Source organism: Meleagris gallopavo, chromosome 10 (assembly GCF_905368555.1).
Source record: "Meleagris gallopavo chromosome 10, MGAL_WU_HG_1.1, whole genome shotgun sequence".
Classification (NCBI taxonomy): domain Eukaryota; kingdom Metazoa; phylum Chordata; class Aves; order Galliformes; family Phasianidae; genus Meleagris; species Meleagris gallopavo.
Genome location: NC_139413.1, coordinates 11,065,957 through 11,087,436, shown reverse-complemented (window position 1 = coordinate 11,087,436; position 21,480 = coordinate 11,065,957). Strand labels below are relative to the sequence as shown.

General features: G+C 36.7%; 1 protein-coding gene across 2 annotated transcripts in view; it reads right to left on the bottom strand.

Moving 5' to 3' along the window:
• Positions 1-15,630, bottom strand: part of OLFM3 (olfactomedin 3) — a 46,684-nt gene extending 31,054 nt beyond the window's left edge. For both annotated transcript variants that reach the window (XM_085231758.1, XM_085231759.1), the window contains exon 1: positions 15,329-15,630. In XM_085231758.1, the coding sequence (XP_085087884.1) occupies positions 15,329-15,397 (69 nt within the window). In that variant the 5' untranslated portion in view covers positions 15,398-15,630. The remainder of the gene's footprint in view (positions 1-15,328) is intronic.
• Between the last annotated feature and the right edge of the window lie 5,850 nt (positions 15,631-21,480).

The following is a 21,480-nucleotide window of genomic DNA, read 5'->3' as shown; positions in this document are numbered from 1 at the left end:
TTCCATATGATATGAAAAGTATGACAGAGTGTCGTCTTGTCATGGATATGAAACTGTAGTTCAATTCCTAGTACACTGGATTGTCTGCAGAAGAGGTACAGCTGAATGCAGAGTCTGTTGATTGTATTGACTACTCCTGGGATGAAACATAGCCCAAAAGTTGTCGATCTGGAGTAGAAGGGTTATTTTACATGTGCTATAAATATGCATTTTGTGTGACTCTTATTAGCTAGTCTATATGCTAATTCACAATCTATGAAGAATACATATCCATGTGTGACAGCTAAACTATGTACAATAAATACTAGACATTAGATGACAACTGATTATCTTATCATTAAATCAATAAAAATGATAAAGGCAGTCACGTATGAATAACGTGAAGCAATTGCTTTGTAGAGCTAAATTCCTATTCAGTTAGGTTAAGGATTGAGGATTTTGCTCCACACTGTCACCAACTGCACTTTCTGGACTGTAAGTGTGCATGGTAAGAGAAACTGTATTGGTTTTTGCTGTACACAGAGAAAAGATACAATTCCATTTTTCTCCCCCTGCTATTGAGATGTTCTCAAAATAGTCTTTGAAAGTTGAGGTGGGGGAAAAAAAAAAAACATGAATTCAAAGCTACCATATTTGTATTTTGTGGATTTTCAGACCCAGTGTTAGCAGATACTGAAACAGTGCTTGCATGATAATTAATACAAAAATGATGAACAAAATCCTCAGTGAGTACAAATGAGCTTAGCCCCATAGGCTTTTCTGTGTACAAAATGCAACTTTGAGCTTACCTTTAGGTGATCACCAGTGGTGCTTCTGAGCATTAAATAAAAGTGGACTATGCCAGTTTATCTGTCTTATCTGAAAGTAATGAGCCCCACTGTGTCTTCAGATAATCCAAGAGCAAACTTGAAGTGACTCAGTAGCTGTCATCAGAATACTACCTTGTTTACAGCAATTTAAGGGATGTCAGATATTCACTATCTAGGCACTGATTTTGCTTGTTGGTTTATCAGATAAGTAGAATGACAATGGTGAATTTTGCTTTCTAAAGCACAAAAATTCTGTTTATTGTTTAGGGAAAGAAAATCTTTATATGTGCCTGGTCGGCTGAGAGCAACCTGTAGTAATGCGCAATTGTTTTGTCAGAATGTATTGGTATTTTTTGAATACTAAGATCTTATCAGAATAAGTGACAGTTTTATTTGGCTAATGATGAATAGGGAGCAAATAGCAGCATGGCTTTCTTTGTTATAAATCTTTCAAGCAGAAAAGATGATTGAGAGTTTCCCTGCACATAAAACAGACTCCTCTTTAGCACTGGAATGTGTGCAGCTCCTGACTGACCCTGAACTCTCTGAGAAGCTCTGGTGACAGAGATGTCTCTCAGAATGTCAGTTAATATTCCTTTAGTGAGGAGGAGGGAAGGAGGAAAATGAAGGTGGGGAGATTAAATAATGGTGGCCACATTCCGTATCCCCCACTAGCTTTTTATTGATGCGTAGGTCGTCATCCCAGTCATAGCTAGTAATTACTGGCTTGGGGATGGCAGGATTACTGCTAACAGTGTGATTGCTAATGTGGTTGGAGTGCCTCCCTGTCAGAAGTACAGGCCAGAGTTAAGCAATCTTATGTAATCTTCATGCACCATATAGAACCTGTATGGACAAAGCAAAAGGGCTCATCAGAACTATTACAAGTTCTGTCATCCTTAGTACGGCTCTGGTCTGTTCTTGGGAAGTAGCCAGAGTTGCAGAATGATGCAAGCAATATGCTGACTGCACTGACCTGCTGTGGCTGCTCTTCCCCTTAAGTCACAATAAATTTCATTAATTGTATTAATGAATAATATAATACAATACAACTAATGAAGAAATTAGTTTCCATTTTCCATTTCCTGCAGCTTATATGTGGGCTTTTACGCTTTTACAGATCTCAGTTGAAGAGAATATTCACCTCCCCTTTATAAATCTTTGGAAATCACAGAGCAAAAATACCTAAGTAGACTGAAGTTTGGGAAACTTTCAAAAAGGTTTTTTTTTTTCTCCCCAGGCAATAAAAGAAAGAACTCAAGTAGGAAAGTAAAGTCACTCTTTCCCCCACGGACCTGCTTTGGAATGCTGGTATTTGTATTTTTCTGATACAATGTCTTTATAACTTTGCATCATGAATAAATAAAAACTGTAAAACAGCTGAGGCCTCTGTATCCCTTGAGTAGATGGAACTTCTAGGATCAGATGCCTCTCTGATGTTCTTTGGTCATAAGTCAATCCTTTGTCTCTGCTTGCTGAAGTGCAGATACTATTTGCTACTGTATTGATCCTTGAGCAGCAGCACTGTCCTAGGTGTTCTAATGCTTTTTAATTGTACCTGTGACTAACTTAACTTCAACATATCCCTTTTCTAGCTATAGAATAAAGAAACTTATAGCCTTGAAATTGTGCTGTACAAATACTATGTGGATCCCACAGTAGCAGTCTTGTTTATTTTTCCTCATACTGAAGCACCCAATGGATCCATTATATACTGTATCTATAGCCTCCTAGAAAGATAACTGTTGGAGTTGTCTATTTGCTAAAAATAACGGGCATAAAATAATTGCCATAAAAAGGATGTTTGCTGGTGTCTCTGGCAAAAACTAGGGTATTGCCCTACTTCAGATCTAGCCTTGAAACTTTTGACACGTCTGCGTCTGACAGCATCCACTCTTCCAATTTATATGGTTAATTCTGAATGATCAGGTTTGTTGTTTGTGTTTGTTTTGTATCTTACCTGGTCAAGTATTTCTAGTGTAAATACCCATCTGAATTTAAGAACATTCATTTATGCAAACACTTCAGTTTATAACTTTGAAATTATATATACATCTAGGCTAATGAAAATCTAATAGAAAAATAGTCTTGAAAATAAATTTAAAAAAAAGTATGGATGATATTATTCAATTTTTAAATTGGTGGAAAATCCCCATAATACTTAAGTCTTAGTGCAATGTGAGAGAATACTAAGAGTTAGAAATGCTATTTAGCAACTTAGCACTGTAGAAAATGCCGTCTTATGATGACTACTAATGAGGTTTTGTCTATTTGTGAACATCCACCTATGTATTTCTATAGACCCATCTTTCAAAGATTTATGCAATAAGAGAAGAAAAAAAATAAATTTGATGAAATATTTCAAAATCTGAACAGATAATATTTCCACTTAGCTTTGAAAATATATTTAATTGTGCACATTACTTAAATATATGAATTAACAGCTTCAAAGTCTTGTAAACAGTGTTATAAAAAATGTAAAACAGAAGTAGTATAGAACTCTTTTACTTGTTGCAAACTGCTTGAAAGTGATGGCTACTTACAGAAAATGAGAAAATCTAAGGAACAGCTGTAAATCATATCGTGTAGGATTGTTTGAAATATGCAGTAGTTCATTTCTTGCTTTGTTTGTTTCCTGACACATTTCTGAGATATATTTTGAAGGAAAATCAATCATTCCTTAGTCTCTTACTCTTTCCTGCCACAGAATAGTACTCAGTATTTTTTTTGCAAGGTTTCAGTGGCTGTTCCTTTTCTGTCCTTTTTTTTCCTTGATTCTGTACAACGAGTCAGAGATCTTTTGCCTATTTTCTCTACTGTCTGCTATAATTGTATAGAATTACTTTTTAGCAAGAATTTCAGGACCATGCATTTCCCCTCCCCACTAATCAATAACAGAAATATTGCTTAGTGTTTCTTGAGCGATACTTGTAATTTCTGATTTTGACCCATTAGCTAGTGAAGTAGAAGGAGATAGAATTGGTTCTGTGTAAACTTTGAAGGGCCCCTCTGGGTGATTTATACTAGGGACTGAATCTGATTGTGAAGAACTGGAAAATAAAAATTGCAGTGGTACAACGTGTACTGTGTATTGTAATATTCTGTAAAATGCTGAGTCCCATCATTGGCATGGTTAAAAATAGAATGCAGATATTCTCAAGATGAGACTGAGCAGATGCTGTGATCTAACCAATCTGACAAAATTAATTTCCTCTTTGACTAGGAGTGTAACGTAGAGCACTATTTTCAGCAACATTTCCATAAATAGTTCTTGATGCATTTCTTCTATGAATAATTCACAAATCTGAATGTTAGAATTTGAGATACTTTGAATTGATAAATGATAAAATATACTGATATTTCTTAAATGAGCAGTAAAACTTGTTACCCATTACAAATGCAAGTAAAAATTATAAATTCATTTTCAAAAACATTTTACAATATTATCCTAGCATTCTTCTCCAGCATCAATTTCACTTGGTAGAAAAGGAGCACAAACTTTTAAAGCTATGTTTGTGTGAGTATTGGAACAAGTATTTATGGAAGATTTTATTTTTGTTCTTCCTATCCACAAAAGCTGCTCTGAAAGTAATGCCTCCTATTTTATTATGTTGCCCACGATGTCAGAGGAGGTGGTGGTGGTATGGCAGTAGAAGTTGAACCTTCCCAGCAATATTCCATTACATTTTATTGCTATGTGGCAAATGGCAGTCTGACAAAATGATGTCTGACATGGAAGTGTGGATGGAGCAAAGATGTGTCATTGAATTCCAAAAAATGGCACTCACTAACGTTCATCACCACTCATTGAACGTTTATAGAGACTGAATGTGAGTACAGTGAGGTCATGGGTGATGTGTTTCAGCAGTTGTGACAGTGATGACAATGCGTTACCTGGTGCAGATTTTTTATGAGCATGGTATGAGGCTCTTGTTCATTGCTAGCAGAAATGTACAGCTAATGCTGTGACCATGCTGAAAAATAGTGTTTTGTAGCTGAGAATTTCCTCTATCAAATAGTGTTATTGTGCTCTTTGTAGCTGTTGTAGTTTTTATGGAAATAAATAGGAGACATTACTTTTAGAATGACCTAATTAGCATTGACAGTGCATTTGGAAAAGGAAATGTTGATTCACTTTATTATTTTTAGCTGACTAGTCATAGATCTAGAAACATACTCTCACTTATGACTGATGTTGCAAGCGAGAAATGAACCTAACTTTGCTGCTGAAGCAATTACTCTTTCCCTGGAGAATTTCTGTTTTTGTTCTTGGTAAATGGCAGTGGACGTACAGCCATAGGCAGTATATTTTGGGAAAACAGCAGTATATTTTTTAATTAAATAAATCCCAATGCCAATTTACCTTGACACTGTTCATCTAATTTTTAATATACTCATTTACTAGGTTTATGAAAATACATTTATGAAAGACAAAATAGTCCTGAAGATATGGTGGTGGTTTTTTTTTTTCCCCAATGGACATCTCAATTTTCATTATTTTCAATGTGTTTCCAGTAGAATTATTTACCTTAATCACATGCTGTATCATTTGGGTTTCCTAATCATCATTGCCTAAGCCTGCTCTCTTCATTGTTCAGTGTACTTAGCGCATTTCTCACAATGTACCCATGCTATTTAGTGCATTCTGCTAAACCTACCCTTTTGTCCTTCTTCCCATTCCAAGCTAACACTGTATCACAGTCTGCTATTTAAAATTGATTTTAATTTACCCTGTAAGTCAGATATTTCATGCATTCTGCATTTGTAATACAGGCATTGGTCCAAACACTGTTCTTCAAAAGAAAAATTTCCGTGTACTGAAGTAGTAAAAAAGTGTTTGAATGCTTTTGTCTGCTAAACTGACTTTCTAAACTTGGGTTTCTGAGAGTACTTGCAAACTATGGTTACTGACTGTGGCAATAGCACCACATCAGACTTGCTCTGGGCATTTTGCCCGGCTCCCTGCGCTGTGTTTTCAGTGGGTGACAAACCAGAGGACAGCTGAAAAGAAGTCCTGGTACTCACAGGCCAGGTCTCTGTCTGGACAATGAACAAGTCAAGCCTCTGAAAAACATTTATTTGCTGTTCAGTCTAGTCTTTGTCAATTTCCACTTGCAGAAATATTTTCTAAGGTAAATGTGCCAGAAACTATACCTATCATGCAGACTCTCACTTCAGAGTCAGTGGTGCAGTTCAAAACCATCTTGAAATAAGAATACCATAGAACATGCAGAATCACAAAAAGTTTGTTGGGATCGTTCAGTGGAACCCTAGGCATTGTTTAAAATACTCAAGGAGATTAAGGCATTCCTTAAGCTCACATATAAGCTGATGGTGGTAGGTGATGATCCTTAGTTGCTGATCCTGCTGAAGTGAATGTTGTGTTCAGGCTTGTATTGAAACATGGTCTCCTCAAAGCAACAAATATATATATGAGTTGCTCTAGGCAGTGATTTTTCTCCCCCAACCTGTCACGAAGCATTTTAGTTAAACTGAAATTAACTGGAGTAACAGATTTAGAATTTGGATGTGTGCTCTTGCAAGGATAGCTGAATGTCTTTCCAGACCAATGAACACGTTACCAGATCTGTCTGTTTTGGCCTTTTAAAGTAAAATCAGATGTGTATGGTGTATGAACTAGAATCATGTGAATTCTTGACACTTTGGGATGTTTTCCTTAGGTTAACAGCGAATTTGGCTTGAAATATGCTTACTTGATGCTCATAAGATTTGGAGTTAATTATCATTAAAAATCATGATAGTAAGAAGTCCAAAAGTCTTTGGTTGCACTGAAATATTTTGTGAACTGTTTTGGACAAAATGTCTTCCACCTGTTCTGGAGTTTGTGAACAGGCTTTGTCACCTACTTAAGCTTATATTTAAAATGGATGAATAAACTATCAAGTATTAGCTTAACCCTACAGCCAGTCAATGCTAAATAAATAACATACCCTTTTTTCATACATTTTCAATGATGTATGCACTAATACGATGTTTGGTGAGCAAAAACTTCCAAAATATTACTTTTCAATAGAATATATAATCATTTAATAAATACTCTTCTATCTGTGTGCCCTGTAGAAGAAGATCCCACACTGGATCTAGAATTAAAGACAGAGATATGAATTAAAAATCCCTATTTTCATCTCTTTTTGTCTTGTTTTTAGGAAGAATAACATTTTGGTAATCCCATGGTAATGGAAACTGTTTAAAAATACTCAGACTCTGAACAGTCCTGTTGAATTAGTAACTCTGGAATGCCAGAAGCAATATTGGCTTTTGAAATGGAAACTGAGATAATCTAAAAGCATAGCACTGTTTTGCTATATTACATGTAGTTACTGATTTTCTCTGTAAGTAATAATATTTTAATTTTCAACAAAGTTATTAATAAGGTGCCATTGTTCATATTATGAGTAAACCAAGGACATGATTGGAATAGCAGGGATCCAGATGTGGTCCCTCAGTTTTCTGAGGTACAGAATTAAGTACTACCAATACTATCAATCTTTCCAGCTCTGAGTTAATATTGTGAAAAAGGAAGGAATTGAAAAACAGAAAACATTATCTCTGTTTAATTTGTGACAATAGGGATTAGTAACAAAAAGGATGCTTTGATTAAGTCAGAAGTTTATCATCATTCATTTGGTTGCTGACTCCCAAACTATCATTTAGCCTTTTATTTCTGTGAATAAGCTCACACAAAATTAAGGCAGGGAGAATTTAGTAAATAGCCTGTGTTTTCTCTTAGTTTTATTATGCTACAATTCGTTGTGATTGTTTTGTGGTTTGCACTTGCCTATTTTAATTTCTACATATATGTGCATTGAAATAATGACTAGGAGAGGTAACCTCTAAAACTGTGTAGCAAGAGTTATTCAAGGTTCTGATTCTGGCACTGTACTACTGTCATGAAGACATAACTGGGGAGCCTGTGTCATAGAACACATTCAGGAATGCACTGAGACTGATAGTAGGGAGGTCTGAATAGTCCTTTACCTCTCTCTGTAAATTAATTCCTGAAAGCACGTTAAGTAACTGGTGTTCAGGATAAATCAGTTACTAGAATAGAAATGATGCACGGGCTGAATGTAATTAATTTTACCTTGAATCAAATATCCACAGTTTTAAATGTTCTTTGATCAATTAAAACTGTATTTTAAAATAATTCCTTTGCTAAGTTTAGGTGACAGAAGTAAGTTTCCAGTTTTGCCGAAGGCTTTTGTCTGAATAAGGTGTTTCCAAAAATCTCTCAATTTATTGTCAGTTTGAGAACTACTTATGCAGAGTATATTGCAAATAATCCAGGATCATAATTCTTTAGAAAAACTCAGAATCTAGCAGTCTTCGTTTTGTTAACTAGTTTTTTGTGTGTGTTGTGTCATTTTTACAATGATCTTTATGATAAACTAATGTGATTATCACTTAATAGTAGTGGTTTTTCTTATTTAACTGTAACCTTTTGTCATGTTTGATCTTATCTGACTTTTGTAACAAGAACTGGACTGAATCGGTAGTTGATTTCTCCAGATATGAACTAGCTACTAAATATGCCTCAGAAGGGTCTTGTTTGTTACTCTACTCAGCATGCAAGTTCTCATTGATACCTGTGAATAATATTTGCAAATAATATTGATCTGAAATCTCATTATGAAGCCAAACCTGTTACACACTCACAAGAACTGAGAGTACCATATATCTACAGCTGTATTTACATTTTTCATACCATTATCTATATAATCATATCACACTCAAAGCCAAGATAGCTGTCTTCAAGGTACAGAACTGAAAGGATGTTTACTGTGAAAACTAGTGGGGCATCAGGATCTGCTGTTTTAGTACAAATTCAATTTACATGTAGGTATACTAAATATGTATACTTACGATTGCAAGGTTGAAGAATTAGCTCTTGCTAATGTGCAAGAAAAGAAGAAAAACAAGGGAAGAAATAAAAAGGAGGAAAATAGCATTAATTTGCTAAGTAAATTATGGTACATAGAAGAGATCTTTAAGATATTTTCTTTTGTAAGTTCTCTGCCAAACTCTCATGTCACAGCCCTTGGAAATTTTATGACTATGCAAACAGAACGAATACCATAAGTATACTCTCATGTTTCGGAATTATTAACAGCTTCAGAATAGTCAAATAGAAGACCATATCTCACCTTTTAAAAAAGGTAGCGTTCTGTTGATTTAGTGCATTGAAATGGACAATGAAAGGTCTGAGTAGTGCAGAGTAGAAATCAGGAACGGGCTGGGTAATGCTGGCGTGCGGCTGTGAGCAGCTTGAGGCTGCTGGGGAACTTCAGCTTTAAGAACTTATTTTGTGTTGGGTTAACAATAGATAATTGGAAAACAATGGTCTGCCAATGAGTTGCAAGCTATAACTAATTGGCTCTCTTCTAGGAAAGAAAAACAATGAAATGTCTATTCAATTCAGTGGGAAAAGTCCTGGTTCACTCGGATCCAGTCCAAATAAAAATAAAAGCAAATTACTCATAGCTCACTTTTGAAAAGGAGACAAATTTCAATTCAAAATTACATCTAATCTAAGAAAGATAATGGAGTTATTTGCAACTGCTATCTGTATTCTCCATACTGTTTATTACTTGATGTTACAGTAAAATTTTTAGTATTTATTTTCTTGGAAGTCTCAGTATCATATATTGAAAATGCACCGAATCTTATTAGAAGCTGGGTTGGTTAGAATAGTATATGAAAGACTATATGGAAAAATGAATAAGGAAAGTAATTTTAATACTGAGGCTAGACCTGGACCAGTTTAACAAATATGAGTAAATGGACTAGTAATGTATTCTAAATGCACTGAAGATTGTATTTCTACAAATCCAATTTAGAAAGTAATATCCAAAATCAAAAAGCATCTACAATTTTAAATATATGTATGCATACGGAAAACGATGTGAATGCTTACTTATTACCTTTAAAGTGATATACTGAAACATTTTAAAATATTTTCATAAAACTGTTCTAAAAAAGAAAAAAAAGGAGGTCAATTAAAAATTCTATAAAACTGTTTTGTAGTACCATGCACCAATGTTATTTATGGTGTTGTGATTGGCGCTTAATCAGAGAGTGCATCAAGCTGCAGCTCTCTGAACTGAGTTTTCCACCTGTTCCTCTCGTCCTTCCACCCCTTTCTGAATTGATGGTAAAGATAATTTAGTAATGATATAAGAGGAGTTACATCCTTTGGAAAAAGTATATCTTTCTAGCACTGGGAAAAAAATCCCAGTTGATGAATATCTTAAGTCATTTATTCACTCATCTCTTTTTTTCAGCAAACTCACCAAAAACACCATTAAGACCAAGACTAAGTATGTGAAGATTGATGCTGTGTACTTTAAGGGTTCTTAAGAGATCTTCTTGTGAACACATTAAGATCATTACTTTAAGGGGGGGGTGGGAGGGAGTAAAAATGATGAAGGGGACAGATTTGGAGTTAGTTTGTTACTTTGTGAAAGACCTTTTGAAAAACAATGGCAAATCAGGTAAACAGAAAATTATTCTGTTCTGCATGTGCACCAAGTAGCCGTTTATTAGCAGACCATGTAGAAAGCAGTACACACTGTCTCCTTATGCTAAACAAGTGCAATATAAGCTCTTTCATCATCCTTTTGGAATTCTTGAAATACATGAAAACATTTAATTTCTGAATGTTTTTCTATATGTAGAGTATTCCAAATATTTTTAGAGTACTATGCACTGCTACTATACAATTATATACATATTTGGATTGGAAGACTAAGAATTCAGGTAGCAAGGTGCTTAGAATTGTAGAACCACTTAAGTTGGTAAAGATCTTCAAGATCATGAAGTGCAGTGGTCAACCTGACATTCTGAGTCCTATCTCTAAACCATGTCCCTTAGTGCAATGTCTGTGCATCACCTAAATACCTCTCCAGGGATGGGAACTCCAAATGGTAGGATGACTAATACGTGTAGAAACATGCACTAATGTTACACTCACATCTTAGTTAAAAGCATTTGAAAAACCGATCTGGTATGAGATTCTGCAGTGTTCTTTATTTCTGTTTGTACCAATAGTCTTAACTGCAAGAAATTCTGGATTTTTCAGCTCATTTCTATGATGAAGTGAAGTTTTCAGCTTGTTCCTGAGCGCTGGTCTTCTCCCTCATGAAAGAATTGTGTATGCAAAACAAGGCACACAAAACTTGCTTCTCTCAGTTTCATCTTAGGCAAGAAATCCGCTGCCTTGTGAAGGGAAGCAGTAGGACAGATTACTGTTCTTGTGAAATGTAGACTTTGAGTGGGCTCATCCCAGGCTACTGCTGCAAGGGTTTACTCAGTGATTTTGAATTTTCAGTGAAGATCCATTAAGAATGCCTAAGTGATGTCCTGAAGCATTTGTGTCATGTTGGAGTATTGGAAAAAGGGTTTTGGGTTCCCAACATAAACTAGAGTCTTTCTGAATGCTCGCTGTTCATTTATTAATAAGTTATGGATTTCAAAGATCTGAACTTGAAAATTCTAACTTCTTATTTGGTAGAATCATCACTTTTAGAGCTACAGCTGGGTGCTGTTTTAATATCCACTGAATGACTTTCCTGTGGACTGTTAACCAGTAAGTGAAGTTAGTGGAGAATAAGAACTGGAATCACACTCAGGAGGACCCAGGACATGCAGAGAGCTCTAGGGTGTTCCCTGGTTTTTGAAGTGTGTTGCTCGGAAATGTTAAGGCATGAGTTCATCACATTCTGCAATTTATTATTTAGAGCATTCTTAATCCTGGATGCTAAATAGTCAGATAACATTTTCATTTTGACTAACGAATAATAATGTGGAAAACAGGGTAAATTAATTCCCAAGAAGCGAATGAAATTTTCACGCATATTTGCAGTATTACAGTGCTGTAGCTTACTATTTTCAACAAAAAATGTGTTTTGTAGTAGCCTGTGTTTGTATATAATGTTCTTGTTATACAGTCTCACAGCAGGGATGAATTAGTTTGTACTGCAAAACAGCGGTTAGGCAAGCTCTGTTAGTCTCTGGGAAAAAGAAAGCTTGTAGTGGCTAATTGTGTGGTTTGGTTATGTATGAAAATTGTAGATTTTTGAAGTCTAGAAACACAGCTGTTCCAAAAATCAAAATACAAAGATTAAGTATGCACTCTAAAATAGTTAACTTTTAAAACTGCATTCATTCTTTTTAAGAATGTGGATAATAGTTGCTTTTTGCAACTGTCCTTTAATGATACCAGACATGGTTAGCATTTGGAATTTTACCCACTAGTCTTCTTTTGAAATACTTTTTTGGGGGCAAAATTCAAAGAATAGAAATGCATCAGATCAAGGATGTACAGTTATATAAAAGATAAAGGCATAAAGTTCATTAACTGCATTGATGAAATTACATATTTTTCAGATCCATCAAAACGTACAAAATTAAACTTAATGCCATCTGGATTTTGCTACCTGATGAGCTTACTATTACATGGAGCAGCATTATGTTCCTGTAAAATGCTTGTTTGTTATACTGCTGTGATAATCTGATGGTAGCAATCCATGGCCAACAGAAGCAACTTACGAAAGTACACTTTGCATACTATGAAGGTCATTTAAAAAAAACTCTAGGCTTGTAGAAAAGCAGCACAGAGATGCCATCTAGCAGTAACTCTTAGAAATTTCCTAGTAGTTATTTGTTCTTTTAAGATGCTACATTTGAATATAGGAGAAAAGAAAGATATTGTATCGCAAGTGTTTTCCTAAAATTGTTTTCCCGCTGAATATCTAATCACCCAGCTGGAAATAAAAATTTACTGAAACACATTGTGATGAATAATTACATTTTTTTTCCATAAAAATACAGAATAAAGTTAGAATCTAATTAACAGACATGACATTTTAATAAGTGTCTTAAAATTGATATTCTACAATTAGCATTATAAATGTTTACAATTAAGCAGTAGTGAGCTTGTTAAAGGAAAATTGCCAGAGCTGGCCAATATTCTTTACCTGAAAAAGAAGTGAAATACAAAAGCATGGGCAATTAATGGCTATTGTTGAAATAAATTTTTAATGTATCAGAAATTGGACAATAAACTCTACTTTTTTGGGGTTACATATACTGCTGTAAGATGATGATCCCTAAATACTTTATAATCATAGATAATGTACTAAGTTTAGCAGAAAAACCCTGTCATAAGAAGACTGCCTGTGAACAACAGCCTTAAGATCAGTGTTAGCCTAATACTAAATAAAAGTTTGGCTTTTTTTGCAGGCAAGAATTTTTAAGTAATTGATCACTTAAATTATTACTTGAATAATAATAATGCAGGTCATAAATAGGAATATATTGTATATACTCTGAAATATCTGAGACAATTTATTTTCATAAGCTAAATGGTTTGTGAGTGTCAAGGGCATGAAAAAGTTGTACATCTGGCCATGGGCATATTGCACAGTTCTTTAGAGAAGTGAAGTGAACATCTCCTTGTTTCCTGTGACTAATTTCACATGATATATTTGCCTCCAAACCTACAGGGCAGAAAATTGTTATTCCATTTGGCATAAAGTAAGATAAATAACTGAGCATTACTTCGATTTCTAAAGTGATTTCCATTGCAGCTTGTATTTATTTGCTAAAAAACAAAAAATCCTGTCACAAAACCAGAAGAAACAATATTAGCCATAAGACCAGACAGATAATTTTTCAAAGAAATGTGAAATCCAATGTTCATAGTCAACAAAACTAAATTATCATCTGCCATATGACACCTTCTTAAATGGTAAATACGCTGTAGTATCTTAGCCAAGGATGTGAGTAATCATTTCTTCTCTCATTTATTTTATTTCTGGAAACCCAGTTTAGCTCCAATAAACAGCAGACTTTGATTAAGGGCTCACATTTTTACATACTCTTAAGGACTTTAGATCTTTCTTGGCTCATGGCTTCTTAGCAGAGTTAAAAGGGCCTGCAATTAGCATTTTAATATCCCTGAAAACTTCTCACCTCATGATGAATAAAAGGCCTTTCTAACTCCCTTTGGACAGGACACCATGCCAAAAAGGACTAGAAGCAAAGATAAGTGATCAGACTTGGTGGCTCATCCTGATTTTTCAGTGCTGGTCAGTGACAGACACATAAAATGGAGCATGTCTTCCCACTGTTATTTTGGGACATAACTCTGACACCTGAACTAAGCAGATTTCTGCCAGCTGAAGCTGGTCTTCTTTATCAGCATTTTGGTCTTCAGTGGACAGTGACCAAACTGTGTTTTGTTTTTCTGTTTTCAGGCAGTCTCTTTAGTAGATCTGAGTGCAACTGACGATAGAAAAATGACCAGGGAAGCCTGTGATTATAGTAATGTGCCCATGTGTTCCTGTTGACACAGACATGGATCTCCTGTGCGTTGCCTGGTAAGTCTCTGCAGAACACAGCAATAGCTAGTACTGTTGGTAGCTGCAGTTCAAAACCATGTAGATGTAATTCTTTATCAACTGATGTTATTAATTCTGCATCACCTCCTGCTTTTGTTATATTCTCACTGTATTTTACAGATAGAAAAGCAATACAAATAATGCAGTTGTAGATCAGATTGCCACTGATTTCCTTTTATGTTCTATTTTATATATATATATATATATATTTAACTGGAATACCTTTTTGATATTGTTACAAATTCTGTCCATATTTTCATGTAATTAGTTCCTTTATTTAGAAGGACAAAAAAACATCAGAAGAGAAAAGTACTGTTGCATGTGGTCATCTGGTACTGAAATGGTATCATTAAATGTCATTCACTAGCATGTTACAGATCATGGCAGCACGGCATGGGCTGCTGGGGAACCGCAATTCTCTTAGACTGTTTCTTCTCTCGTTCTCTTTTTTATGATGCTCATGTGTATAAGACTGCATGACACAGATGAAGGTGAAGTTCTAAGTTATATAGCACCACAGCCATCTGCAGGCCCAGCGAGTTTTATTCCCCAGTGCTGCGAGTGCCGTGCTGCAGTTCTCATTTCCAATGATTTCATCTAAACCCACCCTCCCTGTCAGGCTGCATGGCTAAGACGGTACCGCTCATTGTTAGCGTTATTTCAACGCTAGATTCGATCTTTTGGCGACCCGAATGCGTTTGACAACAATGAAACTCGGCGGTGCTCTGGAGCAGAGCCCCACAGCGGGCTCCTGATATGCCCGCACCCCGCGTTTCCCAGCACGAATTGATTTCCCACCGCAGCCTCGCCAAGCCGCCGCTGCTGCAGCCGCCGGGCGCTGCTTTGCGGCCGTGCCTCGGCCCGCGCCCGCAGCTGCCCTGCTCCTCAAAACGCGGCCGACAGCTGGTGCGGGCCCGGCGGTGCGGAGCCGCCGCAGGTTGGGCCGCGCCCCCGTTGTCCCCGGAGCTGTCCAGCGCGGGCGGCCAAGGGCGCGCAGCCGCCTTCCCCGCGCGTCCCAGCCGAGCCGCACCGGCTGCAGCCCGCTCCGCTCCGCCGGGCTGGGTCAGGCGCCGACCTCGGCGCCCGACCGCCTCCTACCTTGGAAGGATCGAGGCCGGCCAGCAAGGACAGTAGCAGGAGGTTGAGGATGCCGGCGGGCGCCCGCATCCTGATCTCGGGGCTGCCTCTTCGCGCCGCTGCCCTCGGTCATTCACTCCGCTCTCCTTGCGGAGACCGCGCCGGCAGCCGCGCTCTGCTGCCCACCCGCCGGAGCCCGAGTGGAAGCGGCGGCGGCCGCCCGGGGGACGCTCATTCCGCAGACAGCCGCGGCGCGGGGAGGGCGGGCGAGGACGGCGCTGCCGGAGCGGCTCTGCTGCCCCGGCCCGCCCCGCCCAGCCTGGAGCCCCGGGAGGCGGTGGGATGGGCGGGGGTGTGACATCACCACCGACGGTGGTGGAGATGCGCTACTGGGCTGTGAGGGGTTGAGGCGCCGTCCCTGCGTGTCTCAGGGCGGCTCTCCGAGACCTTGTGTGCCAACCCAGTATTATTTCCCGGCGGGGCCTGGCAGCAGCTCTCAGCTCTGTTGAGCGAGAGGGCTGCTGGACTCCGCGCTCTCTCTAAGTGCAGGCAGGGACGTGCAGCTTCTCCAATGCACCTGGCATCCTCAGCTGGGCACTGGGAAAAGCAAGGGCAGGCCGTGTTGGGGAGCACTGGTTGCTGCCACATAGGAGAGCGACAGTAAGAGGAGCGGAACTTAGTAGGAGGCTCTTGCCCTTTCTACCTCAGGCTGTTTCTCCTCTACTCAGTGAGCCAGTGCTTGGTGTGGGGAAGAGGCCACTCCTCCATCTACCAGGAAGGGACATCTGCACCCCTTTGCTGCAGAGTTGCAGAGGTAAAGCCTGTAGAGGTCAAGGTCAGAGGAGTTGATGGGCCAAGAAGTTTATTAGATGCCTTCCTGAGGACATGTGATAAGCAGTCACCCAAGTTTCCTTTATTCTGTTTGAGCACACAAACTTGTGCAACACTTTTGGTAGCCAAGACTGTGGGTGTGCACTTTGGAGTCATTCTTCTATGACTGTGGATAGGGAAGATGAGGCAGGGATGAGAATTGGTTTCCTCAGGGTTGCACAGTCTATGTAGCTGAGTATGGCTAGAATGTCATTCACACTTGTAACAGCTCCTTCCTGTTGGGGTTGCAAAAGCATGGTAAAAATTTAATTATTTTACCTCAAGGGACTCAAGTTTCTGATCTATGGCCAGAGCAATCTTAGATTTCACGTGTTATCATTTCTCAAATATGCTGGGATATGTGTGAGTCGGAGTAGAAAAGCAACTACTCTTCAGTTCGGTTCTGCCTACATGCTGCCCCATAGTGGCTACTGAAGGACTTTTCCTATAGTTGTTACTGCTGTCGATTAATTTTAAATATCTGTTTAATGAGGTAACATTTAATTTTTTTTTTTTTTTTTTTTTAAGTTCTGGTTTGTCTAGAGAATTAAAGCCTAGCTGATCACCAGGAAAAGTGAGTCTCTCTGCTCACTTTATCCTAATTCTGGACCAAGAAACATGTTTACTCTGTCCTCACAGCTCTATGTTAAAGCTGTAATTCTAAACAGTATCATGAACCTAACAGCATTTATTGTTTCATTTAAAAGAGCACTGGGTTCTGGATGTAGAGTAGGATTTTCTAGCTTTTATTAAAATGTATACCACGTTTTTAGTTTTCAACAGTAGCAGCCTTTCTCTCCACCCAAACTAACCAGAGTGTCGTTTAAATACAAAGCAGAAATAGGAACTGTAAGAGCTCATTCTTTTTAGGAGGTTGGCACGTTTCTATTACTTGGAGCCGACTGGCAAGATAAAGTTCTCATTCCATATTTTTTAATCACAGTGTGATTGGATTATCATTCTTCTCCCCTTAAGAATTTGAAGGCTTCCTTTTCATTGTCCCACAAAAGGAGAGAAAGAAACAGCTGCTAACTGGGTATGAAGTTACTGTGCAGAGAATAGAAATAATAAGTAGGTAGAGGGTTATTGGCTGCATCCCTATTGCTTTGGTTTGATTTGATTTTATGCTTAGTTGCATCCCCATTATTTTGGTTTGATTTGGTATTATCAGTTGGGGTTGTAGGAAGTGAAATGAAGAGAAACTCAGATTATATTCGGATTAAGTGAAAGAGGAGTGAAGGGAGTCTAATTCAGGGAAAATAATAAGATGGATATGTAATTTTGTTTTTAGTCTTGATTAGATTAGATTACGTACTCTGGTGTCTAGCTTTTCCATGTGTATTTAAAGAAGCAGTGCTGAAACAATGTTTTAGAAAAATATTTTATTGACTGCTCTAGAGATGATTACATTTTTTGGGGGGGGAACTTGTCTGTGAAGAATATCATACTTTATATGAGTGTACTGAAAATACTTAGTTTGTATTTCTGAAAAACTGTAATGCTAGTGCAATTTCCAAGGTGTTTACTGGCAAAGCTGGTGTGGAAGTACACTGTAAATGCAAGTACCTGTTAATCAGCATGATTTTTTACACTGTTCTGTGAAATATATAGAGTTGCACAAGACAGAAACATAGAAATACTTAGGTACTGCATAAAGTAGGCAGGTTTAATTAGAACCAGTGAGTTAGGTGCTTTTTAAAAAATCATCATTTCCCTCTTAAAAAGTGGTCTGTATTTACAATTTACTTTCATTGAAATTTGATTTCAATTTTAATTTCTGTAGGTACTCTCCTAGTAATTTATCCCTGGGTATTTAGGATTCATACAAAGATTTAATTCTATGGAAATGTAAGTTGTGTTAAAGCTAATATGAATATTTGTAAATATTTACATTAAGTAATTCAGTTAGCTTTGTTTTTCTTTCAGCTATCACTTACGTTTTTTTTTTTTTAATCAAGGTCTTTGTTTATGCATTAGAAAAAAAATTAGTAGCATAAATCCCCTTTCTGTCCTTCTATAAGTAAACATCATCTTTCCTTTAGAGCACCATATGGCTCTGGTCTTTTCAGGTTTTAAATCAGTTACATTTAAATATAAATTGCGGCATAAGTAGAAATAAAAACATATAATTAAAGATTACATCAGGGTGAAATGTTAGAATGGCATTCTTTGTGAATGCAACAAAATATATGAAAAATTCAGAGATACTTATGAGCCAGAAGTGCTTACCTTAGAACATTATGGAATTCTGCTTACTACTTTCTAATTTTTTTTTCTCTCCAATGTGGACAAGTACCATAAAACATATCTCAACAGAGTAAATTTAAAGTATATATTTTTTTGGTACATGTGAATTTTGCCCCTATAAATATCATAAAACTTGAAAGTAATCATAAGGATTATCACAATCTTACAAAAGACCACAGGGATGGCAAACGTATGATTCTTTATAGAGTTTCTGATGTTAAAATTATATGATCACAGAGAATAAGTGAAACATAGGGAACTACAATTGAAATATGTTTTACTTCAGAACTGTAACATAGATAGTAAAATATAGTCTGTGGGTTAACAGAAATATGAGCTGGCTGATAGATTTTGAAAATGAAGAGGGTACAAATGCTTAATATGAATAGAAATAATATTTTTATACTATAAAATATTCATCATTTATAATTGCATTAATGTGGTATTTTAAAAATGAATACTACATTTTAAAATACATAATTTGCAGCTTGTGAAGTTACAGTTGAAGTCAGACTAAGTAGTAGATGAACATAAAATTAATTTCATAGTTAAACCTTAATAATCTAGAATGTTTTAATATTAAATATTTCTGTTTAAGTTAAGTGGTGGGTGATCAGAAAATTAACTCCATGGCTGTGTCTTAGGAATGTCTGTAATGTTTTAATGTTAAATACTTCTTATAAATTAGAACACAAAGAACTTTGAAAATAGACACTGTAAAAGCAGTGGCAGAACTGTATGATGTGTAATCACTATTCAGTAGTACTTTCAATTCTATAAACTCTTACATGCAAGGAAAACTAATTTCAGACTCATTGCATGTATACAGATAGACATTTACTGACCTAAGTGTATTTTTTACCAACTGTATAAAGTATTTATTACCAACAGTAGAAAACAACATAGCATTATGTACCGTGCAGTATTTGTGACTCTGTCCCATATAGCTGAGAAGGATGTTTATAAGATATCTCCTCTCCTTTTTTTTTTTTTTTTTTTTTTTTCCTCCAGGAGATAGCGCTAGTCTTTGTAAAAGCATAAAAGCAGCATCAAGATTTCTCAAAATTTACTTTGTACTGACCCATGACCAGTATTTTATAGGAACTTCAGTTTATCCACCTTTTTTTTTTTTTTTTTTTTTTTTTTTAATTAGAGGTAAGCTTTTAACATCAGGGTAACACTGAAGCTTGACTGAATTTCCTGGCTCTCATCTGCACTGCGTGAGCACTCATGTGAATCTCACGATCTTTTTGAATACACCTGAGCTCCAGTTTTTAAGGAGTGAACTAAAAATAGAAGCTTTAATGAATGCTCTGGAGTAGCATCAGTTTTCATTTTAAAGCTGTGGGTCAAAGAAATGTTAGGTACCACCAATTATCTTATAGAAGCAGAAGACTGCCTTTGTATGACTTGTGAAATAAGCTACGAATGAGGGGCTTGGTACCATATTTCTTGGAAGGCTCTATGCAGTTTTTCTTTTGGAGTAGTTAAAATTTCTTGCTGTTATATTCAGCAGATGGCAGCATACGTGTTAGCTGGCTGGGTATCTGCTCATATCTTTAAAGTGCCATGTCATACTGACCAGCAGAGTAATTGTTTTGTTAGTGCTTTAGAGGTCAGTCATACTGGAAACTTCATCTTTCAATGTAAAAATATCATCTTTACCCTGAAGGGGCACTCACTGAGGTTAGGAATTAGTGGGGAGTTATGTCACTTTATTCCCAAAATACAACTGTATTGGAAGAAGGAAAATGTTTAAAACCAGAGTGAAATTGTGGACCCCCCAGCATTTAAAACACTACATCACATGTGCATCTCAAAGCACTACCAAGATCAGGGCCTGAAGAATAAGTCCTGCAAAGTCATGCAAAGTACTATGCCATAACCAAACAAATGTTTCTGTGTTATTACTTTTTAATAGCAATGTCCTCTGAATTAAGCCACGTTTTTTAGGTAATGCTGTATCCAGTGTAGTGTAGTTGCTATACTATCAACCTCTGAATAAGATCAATGAAAGTGTATGATAACTGCTTAAGACAATTTGCCACGACAGGAAGTTTGTCTTCTCTCTCCTCCTCCACCCTCTTTAAATAATTTTCTGTGTCAAACAAAAAGGTATTTGTTTACATCTTGATTTGTATGATTTGCTTTTCTGCACTTGTATAGAGTCAAACTTGTCTTCTACTAAATTCTTATTGCTTTGTAAAGACAACTGGATTTCTTCAGTAGATTGATGAGCTTGATGATTGTAGTGCTCAAATAAAAATACAATCCTAGTACTGTAAAGGTCTCTAAAAATGAAGGAGGAAGAATGTAGGTGTAAAATCTGCATCCTAAACATTACATATCTGTAAAGTGTTAACGTATCTCTTACAGCAAAGTTGACGTATTAGAAAACAAAGAAAGGTAGCAGAAGAATTAAATTCTAATGAGCTTAACTTTATTTACATTATTTTTTGAATTTCACGTTTGCTTTTTTAGTTTACTCATGCTCTCTAAACTTTTTTTCTGTAGTATGGAAATGGAATATTGATATTGATAGTGAAAGGGTGAACTCAGAATGACTATTTTGAGTCAGGCTTGCTTCTTGTAATATTCATGGAAGAGTATGTGGACAATACTGATGAATTTCTGGTCAGCAAGATATAAATCGATTTTATAAGCTCAATGTTGTATAAAGAATAATAAAAAAAGAATACAAGATTGGGAGGGACCTCAAAAGATGATGAGGTCCAACCTTTCATGGGAAAAGGGAGCTTAGAAGAATTATCTAGCACCTTGCCAATTGCATCCTGAAAGCAGTGTGTGTGTGTATATACAACTTCAGTACTCTCTTTGTAATTCACACTGTTTCTATCCCAGTATTTGCAATCAGTATTAAAATACATCTTTGGAATGGGAGACATAGCGAGTTTTCTTGTAATATATGAATTTTTTATCTGCCACTGACCTCATAGCTGTGTGAAGAAAAAATGGTTGAGAGAGTTATGAAAATCTTTTTATAACTTACTGCACTGCTGCTATCATTGCTTAATAAATATTTATATTTACAAGGG